We start from the raw sequence: 14,628 nt of genomic DNA on the forward strand, positions 1-14,628 counted from the left end.
AAGATCTAGTCTTTGGAGCTTGTAGTTGTGTTAAAAAATTAAATGAATTGACAAAAAATTCTTACGAAAAAAAAATCCTAAAATAAAATTAACTGTTTGTCATGTTTCAATATACTTACAAAGAATAAATAATTTAAGGTTTATTGCTATAATTTAAATGAATACTTAATATTTATTCAAATAATACGATATAAATAAACTTAAAGTCGTATACTACTAATGTGGCATACGGTGTCAAAGGACCAATGTAATCCTATATCAAGTATGTAGAGTATGCAATTCCTGGAAACTACACACGTCAAAGCACTCCAGTGTACTCTAATTGCATCAAAGTGTTTCCCTAATTGATGAAAATCAAGATCTCTCTATAATTACATAAAATATGCGAATATGTTTGATATAAACGTAGACAAGTTTCAAATTTTTTTAATTGAAAATCTACTTATTTATTTTGATACATACGTATAAATAGTTGGCTATATACCAATATGTTTTTCGATTTTTAATTTACAGATGTACATGTCTGAGATGGACTTATGGTGAAGGAAAACATCATGATGTAAACTGCAGATATCTAACAAAGATATATGTATGTGTGGATTTCACATACTAAGTCAAAACCCCCTGAGGTACGACGACCTGGCTGGGTGTGCAGTGGCGGGAAATAAAGTTGAAGGTTCACAAGCTGAAGAAGAAATGTAACAGTATTTACCGAAACTAGTGAAATATTAAAAGGCGTCTACGAGATAGATAATTATGGAAATTCCTGCTTCTACACTAAAAGGCTCATTTTCCATCGTGATTATTAAACGATTCGACAGTTTTGTTTAATAGTTTCGACAGATTCAACACAACTGTGGGTCTAGCACGAATATTTATGACAATCGCTATCGTATCATCGTCGTTTTTATCGTCAATTATGCAAAAATTTTATGAGGTTTTTGGTTAATTAACTCCCGCTAGGGAATAAAATATTAATACAAACTTTGTCCGTGATGATACTTTGTCCACAGAAGATGCAAAATTGTTCTATAAACTGTCGTAATCACTTCTTTCGACGGTTATATCGCTTTCTGGTATAAATAACACCAATGTTTTGACAATAATATGTAAAATGAATATACAGGATGTTATTTTAATTATTTCTAATCTTATTCACCGCCGGTGGTCCTAACGCCAGCGTACCGAATTCATCAAATACTAAAGTGCCACCCACACGATATATCACGTCCTAGGCATTGTTCTGTGGTGCTAACCAGATCCTGACTCGCGATGGATACGTCTCGTCTGTGGGCTAGACGGCATAACTCGTCGGAATGCCTGTGACGTCACGTCTGCGTACTACGCCGACTGGCAGTTCGCCAAACGTCCCGCTAAAACTAGGGCTGCTAGTTGGAGAAATATGTGTGAACACAAGGTGCTAAATACAACAATGTATAGTCGATAAATCATAATTATTGTAACATCAGGTGAAGCTGTAGTCAAACATTGGGTCATAAAAAATATGCTGAGCTGATGAATCGACTTGTGATGACTACAAATTAAGACATGCATCGATTGCTGTACGCGCAATATCTGCTACACTTTCTTAATTACCTTTTGGAAAGGTTAAGAAGTGTTTCTCAATTATTCAGTATGTTTTGGTAGAGTCCACTTTCTAAGCTCTACAAACCAACAATTAAGTACTCAAGAATCTTCTCTTCTAAAATATTGCTTTAGAATTTTTCTAACATTGCATTGCCATTCCTATATTACACACGTGTAATACTCTCGCACGCATAGAATCTAACAAGAGTACAACAAAGAGTCCGAAACGTTTGTCATTCGTTTTGCAGTCCACTAATTATCCGACATAGGATGCCAACAATCGGAGCATCGCTAATTATTCCACGGTCGCGCTTTATTTCCATCACGACCAGTCTAGACGATCGACCCGCAATGCATTTCTTGGCGTAACTCGATTGTAAAACTAAATTAAGAACTTGAGCTATTGTAGTATTTGCGAGACCGATAACTTTGAAGTCTTATTTCTTTGTAATTTCATTGCCTTCTAAATATAAGACTGCCTAACCATGCTACTCTCCGTTTTGTTAAAAGACAGAGCATATAATTTTACATTAATTTCTCTAATTTAAAAGGAATCAAAGACATTACATTGTGTTTTGATACAAGATTCACAGCAGTGGATTTCTCAGTTGGTAAACTTGTCTGGAATTTTTAGATGTTACATAGAGATCATTTAAGTCTTTACGTCAACTTTAGACCAGTTACATGGAGTTAAAATAAAACTTCATTAATTTGTTTATTTTTAATTTTAATGACAGAAAATTTTATAACCATAATAATCTATATATCTAAACTAACCATAATTTAAACAGAATCATCATCAGGGATTTTAATACGGAATGCTATAAGTCTATATAAAAACATGGACCTAATGAGAACTTCGAGAATTTTTGGAACAGCAACAATCGTTATCATCGTAAGATAGACATTTTCTAATTGGTTGTTTACATTTGTTGTCGACATTTTGTTCTGATGCTCGAAGACATTCAGTTGAAGTGCATTTGAATTTTGTTCGTTTATTAACATTGTACCAGTAATCAGCTTTCGGTTCATTGGCGTACCTTGGAGAGGACACAGATATGCAAGAACATGATCTTTTTAATAAATTCTTATTTTGCCTCCTTGTACAAGATGGGATCGGAGATTTGCTTAATCTGTAAACTTGTTGGTTCTGCGTAAGACTACATTTTGAACAGGCTGTTTTTGGCTTATTTTTTCTTCTTCCACATTTCTGACAGTGGTTAGAAACGTTTGGATCAAATTTAATACTATGACTTCTTTTGACGGATATAACAGAATCCTTTGTATCCAAAGAACTACCTGACTTCATGTCAATATCAAATGTTAATAGTTTTTCGACAACATCAGAATTTTTCATATATTTGCATGGAGTACTTTCCTCTACATTAGTATACTCGATTGCCGAATTACACGCTGAACCAACACCCTCACTTTTATAAGAAACAAAATCGAGAGATGACCCATAAGAGAAACCTGAATACGAAATATTCTTTTCCACGCATTCAATATCAGCCTGACACGTTTTCATAACACAGGATTTCCAGGAGTATGTGGATGTTGTCGAGTTCGATATTAAACTAATAACATTGTCTGCTTTTGGTTGAGTTGCTTCCTTATTTACTTCAGAAACAGATGATTTTAGGAATGGTACATATACATTTTTGACTGAATCTAGCATTCTTCTGATCAAAGAAATATCATTTTTCTCGCTAGGAACTTTGCTAGATTTGCTGCAGATACTTCGACACCAGCTTTTCTTCTGATTGGTTGCATTTTGACTATTGTCAGGACAAATTCTTGTTATTGAACTCGTTGTTAAATGTATACTTTTAGGTGCAATATTTTTATCAGCCACACCGCCCGATTTCCACATAACTTCAATACCTAAGGTCCCTGAGTCAAACTTAGGATTCGGAATTTGAATCAAAAATTTGTGTTTTCGTTTGTTAACAAATGAACAAGTACTCTGAGATTCAATGTTGCATGGCTTATTTTCTTCATAAACATTATTATTGAAAGATACGGAACAAGGTAGCTTCAATGCTAGAAATTTTCTATTGCATGTACAGGTGCAAGTTTTTGGAACTTTTTGGAATATGTATTCGTATTTTGAATTTTGAGACATTGTACAAGAATCTTTAATCATTTTGTTAATTTCTTGCATCTTTTTTACACTGGCATTTTCGAAATCACTTGTTTTTGCTTGGTCAAATTTATTAAAGAAGTATTTATAATCATTTTCATACATAGATGTGTCAGAAAATGTTGCGACGTTTCTGTATTTTTCACAATTCGATTTAATCATTTCTATCGACTCCAAAGCCTTGCGCAACAAACAGGTAAAATCACTTTTACTTCTTTCTGCATCTTGTACCTCGCTTTCAGCTGTCTTACTCGAATTAGATTCATTAATCTTGCTAATTTCATGAAGTCGTAAATGACTTGTTCGTCGAGCTAATTGGACAGGCTTCTTGCCCAGTTTTGTGGATACGTACGTAAATTCATTTTTTTGTGTGCAAGCTTTTTTAACCATTTTATCAATTTTTATATAATTTGGACTAAGGCATCGATCTGGTTTACATACAATACATGTGTCGTATCCACAGGTACTATTTTTTGAATTTGCAGATAACTTTTCGATTTCACGGAGTCTTAAGTCACTAGTACGGCGTGCTAATTCACAAGATGCTTTGTCTTGAAGATTATTTAGTACATATGTAAATGAATTTTTTTGTACACATGAATCTTTAAACATATTGTCTATTTTAATTAAATTTGGTGTTTTCATGAACTGATTTGGTTCTGATTTTTGGATATTTGTGGTATTTAAGTTACCCCAAACATTTTTATTAGAATCTTCAAACTTTGACATTTGCTGTAATCTTAAATCTGTTGTTCTACGTGCCAATTCACAAGACGGTTTGTTTGTAGGTTTATTGAGGACATAAGTGAATTCGTTCTTACGTACGCATGAATCTTTGAACATTGTGTTTATGTCAACAACATTTAATATTTCTGAAGGCTTTTCTAAATCGTCTCTCTCTACTAAGTTAGTTGAATCAGATGTTCCACATTTCATATTACATATCTCCTCTTTATGAGGTATTTTAATATCGATCTTATTGAAAATGCAATTACATGGATCTTTAAAAATCTTTTTTAGGTCATGAAGGGTGGTTTCGCTTGCTCTCTGTACTACATCAGCTTTTCGACACTCCACTTCGCTGGGGAAATAAGTATATTCACTTCTATGTTTGCATGTCTGTTTAAATACTGTAGTGACTCCTATATTATTTCTTCCACAATCGACGTCATCAGTTGAGGTGGATGCATCACATATTGTATAAATATAAATTATATCAGTTGATGTTTTCTTATCCATGTCATTGTTCACTTCATTCTTGTATACATATTTAAACTTATATTTACCACTGTTCAAACTTCGCACAGACTCTTTAAGCAAATCACTGATTTCCTTCAACCTCGTTAAGCTATCTTCTTGAAAGTCTTGTATCGATTTTTTAAATACAATTTTGTTAAAAACAACTGATAATTCATCATCCGTCATGCATGTTTGTTTGCAAATGTTTTTAAATTCCTCGTCATTGGTTAAAATTGCTTCTGACGTTTTACTAAATATATAGGAGTATTCTTTAACATTTCTTCTAATATTTTTACAAGGCATATGTTTTGTATTAACATTGTTGGAAGTATTAAAAATGTAAGGAAAATTGCATGGTTGCTTGCAATTTTCAATGAACATTTCATTAATTTTTTCCAATGTATCTGTACTATCCGGTTCGTTTATAACGTTGCTAAAAACATATGGGAAATGCCTATAACGCTTACAAGCATCTTTAAACATATTTTCTATTTTTACTGTATTTACATGATTTAAAATATAAGTAAATTCTGTAACAGGTTTGTGAATATTTTTAAACATCTTTTCAATTTCTGCAGTCCTTAATGTTGCGTCTGTGTTTGGTTGATCTTCAATTTCAGTTTTGACCGTACTAAAAATATACGGGAAGTCAACTTTATTCATGCAAGAACGTTTAATCATAGCATTTATTTTAATATTTTTCAGATGATTAAAAATGTAAGTGCAACTGTATGAACGCTTACAAGCATTATTAAATAAAGCACCAATTTCAACAGACTTTGTATTACAAGGAATACATGGTGTCTTCGTTGATATTTTACTAAAAATATATGGAAATTCGGGGTTAACAAAGCAGGCCCTTTTTACCATATTATCAATTTCACTTCTTACATAACTACTGAATATATAATCAAACATTGTAGTACGTGTAGAACATTCTTTAAAAAAAGTATCTGTATTTACAGCTGGATGAGTATCTTCTATATTTTTATCAAGTAGATCGTGCCTTACCTTTTCCACTTTGCTAAAAATATATGAGAAATCAGGCGATTGCAAAGCAGTATTTTTCCGGTCTTCATCCGATCGCTTTATATTTGTCACTATAACATTATTAAATATATAAGCTGTGCTCGTCATGCCAGTAGAAGCATTCTTAAACATCGCCTCAACTTCAACACCTACTTTGTTAAAGCACTCAGAACATTTCTCAGCGGTTTCTAAATCGTCATTTTCAAGGTCACACATACAAGTACTTGCAGATTTCTTTGGTTGTGTTATTTTAGATAAATCTTCATCAATCGCATATTTGGTTTGCTGATTTGTTTCGTTACATACATCTTGACAATCTCGTAAGTCCAACAAGATATTCTTAGGCAAATCACAAAAGTTGACATTGATAGACGAGACTAAAGGTAATCGTGACTCTTTAGTACTATCAAGTTGTTCAAAACCTTTATCACTAATGGTTATATTCACTCTGCGGTCGCTAGGGTAGCTGCATGTTATAGTGTTCATCTTTTTTGTATTTTTCATACTCCCAGCAGATATACAAGACCGTAAATTAGATTTATCCGACAGACACTTACTACAAACAGGCTCAGATCTAGTATCTGTTGGTGGATAAAATAAATCTGGTCTTTTATCATTTTCATTTTGATTATTTGCGTCATCAGCCTCACTACTTTCACTTTTTCCACTTTGACTACTTGAATCGGAACAGGTACACACTAAATTTTCGCCATTGTCTACATTATTTTGAATATTAACCGATTTAGTTTTCATAGGGTTTCTCTTATCTGTCCTAACTGTAACTATTTTTCGTTTCTGTCGAACAGTACCATCTTCGTTTGGTAGTCGTGATACTTTTATGATTTCTTTGTACTTACTTTCGAAACTACCAAGTTTATCTTCAACTTTAGAATTAACACTGAAGGTGCTATCATGGACAGAAAGTTTACTAAATTCTGTAGAGTATTTGCGTATATTTTGAGAACAAGCAGCAACGTTTTCTTTTTCATTCATACGTAAATTACAAACACATTCGGAAATTATTTCTTCTATAATTTTCTTTAACCAGGTCAATAGAATTTTACTACTGCAAGGCGGAATGTCTTTTGAAATTTTTAATTCATCCTCTTTCTGCAACTTAATACCCTGTAATTTTTTATCTGATTCTAGATTGAAGCTTTGATTAGGTATTTCAGCTTGACATACCTCTTGTGTTGACATAAATAAAGGAGAGCATTTACAAAAGTTTTCATCCATTATTTTATTCCACGGTTCATCAAAGTATGATGCATTTCCAACTTTTTCCTCATCTTTGTTTGTTGTATATTCACCTTGGTTCTTTAACTCATTTGTTTCAGTTTCTTGTACATCATTCAAGTTTATATTAGGTTCCTTTTCCATACTTTCTTCTATCTTTTCCATTTTCTTTGGAATATGTTTTTCTTTCACTTTTTCTAATTCATTAAAACCGTAAGGGTCTTCTTTTTTATCATCAAATTCAACTTCTAATAGTGTGAGCTGTTCGGGAGGAAGGTTTTCTTTAACATCTGTTTTCATTTCTTCTTTATCAGCCGCTTCTTTACTTTGCTTTTTAATCTTTAACTCCTTAAAACGTTTCAATCTAAAATTATCTTCCCTCTCCATTTCTTCTAATTCAAATAAAATATAACGTATGCTCAGCGAAGCACGTGGCATAACCGATTTCGAAAGAACATTCAACCTCCTGCAAAAAGATTCACTTTTCTTTATAGTTATTTAAACACTGCCACCAATAAAATACCCTTTAAAATTTACCATGAAATATATACGTACCCTAAGATAAATGATAGGATAGTGGAATATATGGAAAATAAATAACGTTTACGTAATTTAATATCATCATACATCTTATCAAACCTTATTAAATATTTCGGACTGAACGAGAGCTTCCTAATTATATATCAAAATAACATAATATACTTCACGTATAGAATAAATATATTAGTCAGATTATACTCCACTGCACATTTAATTACCTTTGTAAACTAAAATATTTAGTCATTGACTAATTAACTTTTTTCTAAATGTAACCTATTTAGTTGTGACCTTGGTGGGGTTTATAATTTTTAATAACAAAATCGTTAATTAAACAATTGAAAAATCGCAGTTTAAAAATGTTTGCAACATTTCTTATTAAAGAACAAATATTTGAACATTTATGAACTTGAATTGTAATATTTATTAACCGTCTAGAGAAAATGTTTAGCATTCATTTCGAACAAATTAAAAAAATTAAAGAAAACCACTGAACGAATCGTAATGATTTATTTAATGAATAATTAAAAAATTAACCCGCTTCAAAGGAAGTACCAAAACATCTGTACAAAGACATTGTCTTCTCAGCTTAAATATATAGAGAGAATTATAGTTTGTTTTTTTTTTGTTTATAAATAATTTATTTTTCGGCTATAGAAGTTAAGGTTTACAATTTTTGTCCTTTAATTTGTTCCATAATTTAGTTTTACCTTCGCAAGTTAACTTTGTAAAAATGGTAGGAGAGAATTCAAATCAATTTTATACTTCTTCTTCTTCTAGATCCATGTCGTCATCTCGATCTATATCAACAATATCTCCAACGGGATCGTGTATTTTCTCTGTAACTATAGTAGTTTCTATTTCCTCCCGCACGGTGCCATCCCTGTTGGTAAATCGTTTAATTTTTGACGTTTTAACTTTCCTTTCGAAGTATCCTGCAGAACTCTCTGTCGCCATGTTAACAATTTTCGATTCGCTCTTAATGTTTTTTTCAATTTCGTATTTTATAGTATTATTTTCTTCTACTTCATCATTAACATCTTCGTTGTTTTCTTCATCATTATGAACGCAACCACATGTTTCACATTTTCCTTCGCAAAGACATGTTCGACCTTCTTCACTTTGTTCGGTAATCTTTTTTAGATTTTCACTCAATGTTACACAGGCGTTAATAAATTTTTCGATATCACTAGATATAGAATGTTTTTTAAACGCCTTAGCCACGTCTTTAGTTTGGTCAATTTTTTGTAATAACGTCGTTAATATTTGTTTATTTCGTTCATTTCCGGACAAATCTGTAGTGCCTGATGAGAAATATGTGGTTATAGGCAATAGTACAGGAGACTTGTTGCATTGCTTATAACAGTTTTTAGTTTTGTGGAAAATGCTTGAAAAATATTGAGCTAACTTAGTATAATTTTCTAGAACACTGAATCTTGTTGAATCATGTTCATTTAATACATTGCCTTCGTCATTTTCATGTCCGTTGTTACATATTAAAATATTACCAGCTAAATTAAGTACAATATTTTTAATTTCCTCAGACTGGTTATCTTCAAAATATATACTTGTTAGAGATATTATGTTGCAAAAATCTAAAACAAAATTTGTTGTCTTATCCTCTTTTACATAATCAATTTTTAAACCTTGAGTGTTATTTAAGTTATTTTCATTGAAGTAATTAAATAGTTTCTTAAAGTATAGTGAATAGTTGTCGCTTGAAATTTTTTCCATTGCACAAAAGGTGTTTGATATTTCTTTTCTTGTCTCTTCGTTCATATTTATAAGACTCAATGATTCGACATTCCGATTGTTAATTAAATTATAATATTGTTTAACATCTCGTATAAATGATTTTGTACATATGTGGGTTTTGGAAAATTCTCTAAAATTACTGCTTAACAATATATTAAGATCGTTATAGGTTTGTTTTTCATTAAGTAACGAAGAAATAATGGAATATCGTGCCATCCTTGTGTTTTTTATCTCGTTATTTTTCCTCTGCCTGCGGACAATCACTAATCTTAATATTGTAAATATAATAAAATACCAAATTTTTCTTTGTAAAGGTAACTTCTAAGGACTGCGTAAAAATATTTAAGATATTAATAAATTTGGAAAAGCTTATTTTGGTCATTGTGTTACAGTACAGTATAATCTGATGAAGCCTGCCGTCGATGAGATCAAAACTAGTCAGTGCCGATACCAAACAAATACCTGAGTGTATAACCGTTTATATATTTGTTTACTAACCTAAGTTAAAAGTTATCACATGATTCTATCTCATTATTTAAATTGTTATAATAGCGTACTGTTGTTTTTAATTGGCAAAATGTCAATTCCTATTAATAGTAAATTTTACAATATTTTAGGGATTATTTTTTCATTCATTTTCCGGTTGATTTAGTAAGAAAGAGGTGCCGTTGATTTAGTTTTTGGTATAGATTGTCTGTCATTTATTATTGCCTTTCATTTCTTCTGTTTCGAACAGATTTTTTTCATCTAATTGATATTTTTCGTAGAGTTCTTCAATGTCTTGAACTTTAAATATTTCACTTGATAATTCTTTACAAATTGGGCAATTTGTACAAAAATATTTAGATTTCAAATATTCCATATCTATATCCAAGCTAGATTCTGATAAATCTTTCTCCAATACTAAATTGTCACAAAGTACAGTATTTAATTTTTTATCTGATTCCCGTTCTTTTGTTTGCTGCGTGGGAATGTTGCAATTTTTAAGATTAATCATTTGTATTCTTGTTTCACGCGAAGGTGTAGATTTAGAAGAAGACGTAGACGGTTCATATAACACCTTATTGTTTGAGACACTTAAATTACTTGTATTCTCAATTATTTTAGTTTCCTTTTGTATTTTTATGGTTTTCTTTACTTCTCTGTAAGTGCCATCTTTATTTCTGATTCTCACTATTTTGGTAATTTCTTTAATTTCTACTTCAACTGGATCCATATTTTCCTTTTCATCAAGAGGCAAATTTAATTGTGTATCAAGTTGTACTTTATGTTCTGCGGGTATATCTGTCTTGGCATTGTCTTTGTCATCGGTTTCAACAAAGTTTGATGTTGGTTTTATACTATCATACAATTTGCTCTTAAGCTCTTCGCCTAAGCCTAAAAAATCTTTGATATCCGACTCGGAAAACTTTTTGTCGTCTATACTATTCACTAATTGTAATATCTGGGTAACATGGTCATTCATGGCGAGGTGCATCGGTTTATTTTCATCTTCGTCACAAATAAGCGAACATTCGCTCGAACATTTCGGGTCTTTTTCTCCTTTTCCCTTAACTTCTAAAATCATTTTTCGTCGATAAAATTCGTCTCTGGCCAGTTCTTCCAGAGCATCAATAATGTACGTGCACGTAGCTTTACATTTTGGTACAACCACTTTTCCTAAAACGTTCATTTTCCTGCGGCAAACAACTTTATTTGAAGACAACTCATTCCATCTTGATACTACTAAAAATCTTCTCCCTCCATAAGGACTGCACGGGCGAAAATAAGTAAGTTGACATAATATGTTCCAAGTTTTCAATAATTTTCTTTAAGACTTTGTAGAGTTTGATGTTTACACATTTTAATAAACTAAAATGGAAATTATGCGTAGTTACAATAGTAAAAAAAATAATCACAAATAAGCTATTATTTTCATAATATCGCTTCAGCATTAAGGCGGCGTTAAAAATATCAAAGGACAAATAAAAAAATTATAACGTGTTATAATTATCCGAATAATTTTAATATATTTCACTGCCTTATTTTACCCTAGTTTTTACATTGTAATAAAAAAACTATAATCAACAACCAAAATCATTGCAATAATTAAATAGTCAATAACAAGTTCCCGCCCAGTCCTTAGAGGGGGGGAAGGGTAATATAATCGGCAGCTTTATGATAAAAAATATTAACTACAACTACATGAGAAAAATGCTAACAAATAGATAACAGATAGGTAGTTAAATAATAATTATTATTAGATTCAAATAATCTATATATATAAAAGAAAGTCGTGTTAGTTACACTATTTATAACTCAAGAACGGCTGAATCGATTTGACTGAAAATTGGTGGGCAGGTAGCTTAGAACCAGGAAAAGGACATAGGATAATTTTTACCCCGTTTTCTATTTTTTATTCCGCGCGGACGGAGTCGCGGGTAAAAGCTAGTCATTTATATACATTTGTTATGTCCTTTTCCACTACACGATTAGTCGCAATAGACTGGAAGAACACAACTTTGTTTTAATTACTTATCCTAGTTACTACTATTATGAAAACTGGGGGGTTCCCTGTTGCCATGAAACAATCAACCTCCAGAACAATATCCTAGTGAACTGAATGAAACTAACGAACTACGAGTATGATAATATTTTGTAATAAGATATTTGTATCACTCACTTGTTGGCGGATTTTTGCATTTCTTCGACCAATTTAAAGTTCTTACGAAGCTCCACCATTAATATAATACGTTTTAATAAGTCAAGCCAAGTCTTTTTCGTATCTAAAATCATCTGACCTCCCTTCCCTATTCCAAGATGCTCATATGGGTGAGTGTTATTCTAGAAAAAGTTATCATTTATTATTATTTCTAGTAAAAGTAGCTATTACTAAATTATATAATGTATTACTATAGTTACTATAATCTCTCTTGTAAATCGTCACACCTTTTCAGTTGCACTTCAACAACTGTGACAAAATCGTCTACACATCTAGTGGAAGTCATATAGAAACTACATTGTTCAATACCACTTTCAAGCTTTTTCGTCCTAACGTTTATTTTACATATACTTTTTGATACGTTAGTTTTCAGTTTAAGAATGATAAAGCATTTTTTTACTAATGTTAAAAGAGGAAATATTTGTTTGAACAATGTTTTCATTGTTGGGTAGCTACACTATCTCCGGATGAAGTAGGTAGGAAGTATATTTATTAATATTTTTTTTAATGCCGCGCGGACAGTCGCGGGCGAATGCCAGCTTCATGTCATCATCGCGCATGTCAAATGAAATAACAAGGTAGAAATAAAAATAATATTGTATAAATATCTCAAACTTACTTCGATTATCTCATACTTTATTACTTTCACTCCTGATGCGGTTCTTGTTGATGACGTCACACATATTTCAGCCTGAAAAGAATTGGACCAGTATCATTGAATGAATTTCTATTGAAATAAAAACTTTTAAAGCTACAATAGAACAGAATTATATGAACGGAGTAGTTTGTACATTTTAGACATTTGACACAAAACTAGAAAGAAATTAGTTGCTACCTAATTGGATTACGTGGTAACCACAGATAATAATAATAGTCATATACATCCGTCCAAGTTTTTAGATTTAAATTTTTAACAAATAGTGTCATCGCCTCCGTGGCGCAATTGGTTAGCGCGTTCGGCTGTTAACCGAAAGGTTGGTGGTTCGAGACCACCCGGGGGCGAAACAATTTTTGATAATTTTTAAATTATAATTTAAGAAGATTAAATAGAACAAAAAAATGGAAGCTAAGTAAAATTTTTTCTGTATCCCGCCAATCTTACTAATATTATAAATGTGAATGTTTGTTTGTATGTATGGATAGTTGGTTGTTAGAAGGTATCTTCAGAACAGCTGCATAGATCTCCCTGAAATTCGGCATAGATGTAGAACACAATGTCAAAAAACACATAGGTTGCTAATTGTTTTTTTTTTAATTCTGCGCGGATGGAGTCGCGGGCGTCCGCTAGTTTTTTTTTTAAATTTCGATATTCGTATAAGAATTTAAAAATATACCTGATTGGGACAACCTTCAACCACCATTTGGTTCAGACTAGGATTAAAATATCGACATCTTGCCAGCATGATGAAGGCCTCGCACATATCTTCACTGAAGTTCTTATACACACTAAAGGAAAAGTATGGTCATAAACAAATGTCATTTCTAAAAATGTACATAAAATAATTACTATGATATAAAATAAACCTCAGATATCGATGACGAAGTACATTTTGTGTAGTACCGTTGTTGTACGTACCTATCGATCTGTAGCGCGATATTCCTCAGCTCAGTCATGGCTGCGACTGCAGTCCACTTCATAAGCTTCTTGCCGAGGTTGGCGAGATGCAGCCGATTACGCATCTGCTGCAGCGCGACCAGAGACGGCATGCACGGGTACCGCGTAACACCGAAAGTGTTATCTTCCTCATCTGTAAACACATACATATCTCTAAATAGAATTACCAGCACTAATGTCAAACAAATTACTCGGCGTTACTCTGTGACAATGGTATTGTCGGTACGACGTATGAGGTATTACAACTACTGTTAACTACTGCTCTATTGCAATGGTATTGAACGTTCGAGACATTTGAGTCCCATATGTCGTGATAACTCAGTCGGGAGACAGACCTCTCATGCATAAGGATTTCGGTTTAATCCTCCATCGCTGTATTTGAATTACAAATCTTTGAATTTATGTATAGATTTCATCATGAGAAACTATACCTATGAAAGGAGGATCTATGGTAATTCTAGTATTATTTCTAGATTATTATCTATAATAACTTTGAAATTAGAATAAGCAATGCGTATTATTTGATAAGCTATAAAAGTTTACATATATTTGATAAGCTTCCGTGCTTAGACATATGAATTCAGAAGCAAATGAGGCTAGGTCCGCGTCAAATGTAAATTCGTAATTTCTGCTCTTCTAGGTTTTGGGCGTGTGTGTTGTTATTTGATGAATTCAACATGATATTTACTTAAATAGGAAAGAAATGTTTTTGCTACGGAATCTGTGTACGATAATTAAAAAAACTTACCGTCATCTTCTTTGAACATTTTGGATTAATTAATTTGA

At 32.0% G+C, this 14,628-nt stretch overlaps 2 protein-coding genes and 1 non-coding gene across 3 annotated transcripts; 1 reads left to right on the top strand and 2 right to left on the bottom strand.

Annotated features, from left to right (window-relative positions):
- Positions 1-2,434: 2,434 nt before the first annotated feature.
- LOC106715239 lies at positions 2,435-6,072 on the bottom strand. The gene is made up of 3 exons (XM_045682648.1): positions 5,981-6,072; positions 3,761-5,600; positions 2,435-3,553 (listed from the first exon to the last, which is right to left on the bottom strand). Exons 1-3 carry the CDS (start codon positions 6,046-6,048, stop codon positions 2,435-2,437), a joined length of 3,027 nt encoding a protein of 1,008 aa, XP_045538604.1. The 5' UTR covers positions 6,049-6,072.
- On the bottom strand, positions 6,068-14,609 carry LOC106715200 (the record flags this gene model as incomplete). The annotated part of the gene is made up of 10 exons (XM_045682649.1): positions 14,591-14,609; positions 13,804-13,975; positions 13,562-13,673; positions 12,847-12,918; positions 12,189-12,349; positions 10,238-11,202; positions 8,537-9,282; positions 8,327-8,334; positions 7,063-7,700; positions 6,068-6,978 (listed from the first exon to the last, which is right to left on the bottom strand). Coding segments are annotated over exons 1-10 (3,804 nt in total), but the record flags the coding sequence as incomplete, so codon positions are not given.
- Positions 13,156-13,229, top strand: Trnan-guu. The gene has a single exon. It is a non-coding gene; the product is annotated as a tRNA-Asn (tRNA).
- Positions 14,610-14,628: the final 19 nt, after the last annotated feature.

Source organism: Papilio machaon, chromosome 19, assembly GCF_912999745.1.
Source record: "Papilio machaon chromosome 19, ilPapMach1.1, whole genome shotgun sequence".
NCBI lineage: Eukaryota > Metazoa > Arthropoda > Insecta > Lepidoptera > Papilionidae > Papilio > Papilio machaon.

What these genes read in the sequence shown, in the direction of transcription:
- LOC106715239 (XM_045682648.1), bottom strand. Translation starts at nt 6,048, where the DNA reads ATGAAGACCGGAAAAATACTGCTTTGCAATCGCCTGATTTCTCATATA. An exon ending in TTTTTAGCAAAGTGGAAAAG is followed by an intron (nt 5,601 to 5,980) that starts GTAAGGCACGAT and finishes GTATATTTTTAG; the next exon opens with TACGGTCAAAACTGAAATTG. An exon ending in GTGATTTCGAAAATGCCAGT is followed by an intron (nt 3,554 to 3,760) that starts GTAAAAAAGATG and finishes ATTGAATCTCAG; the next exon opens with AGTACTTGTTCATTTGTTAA.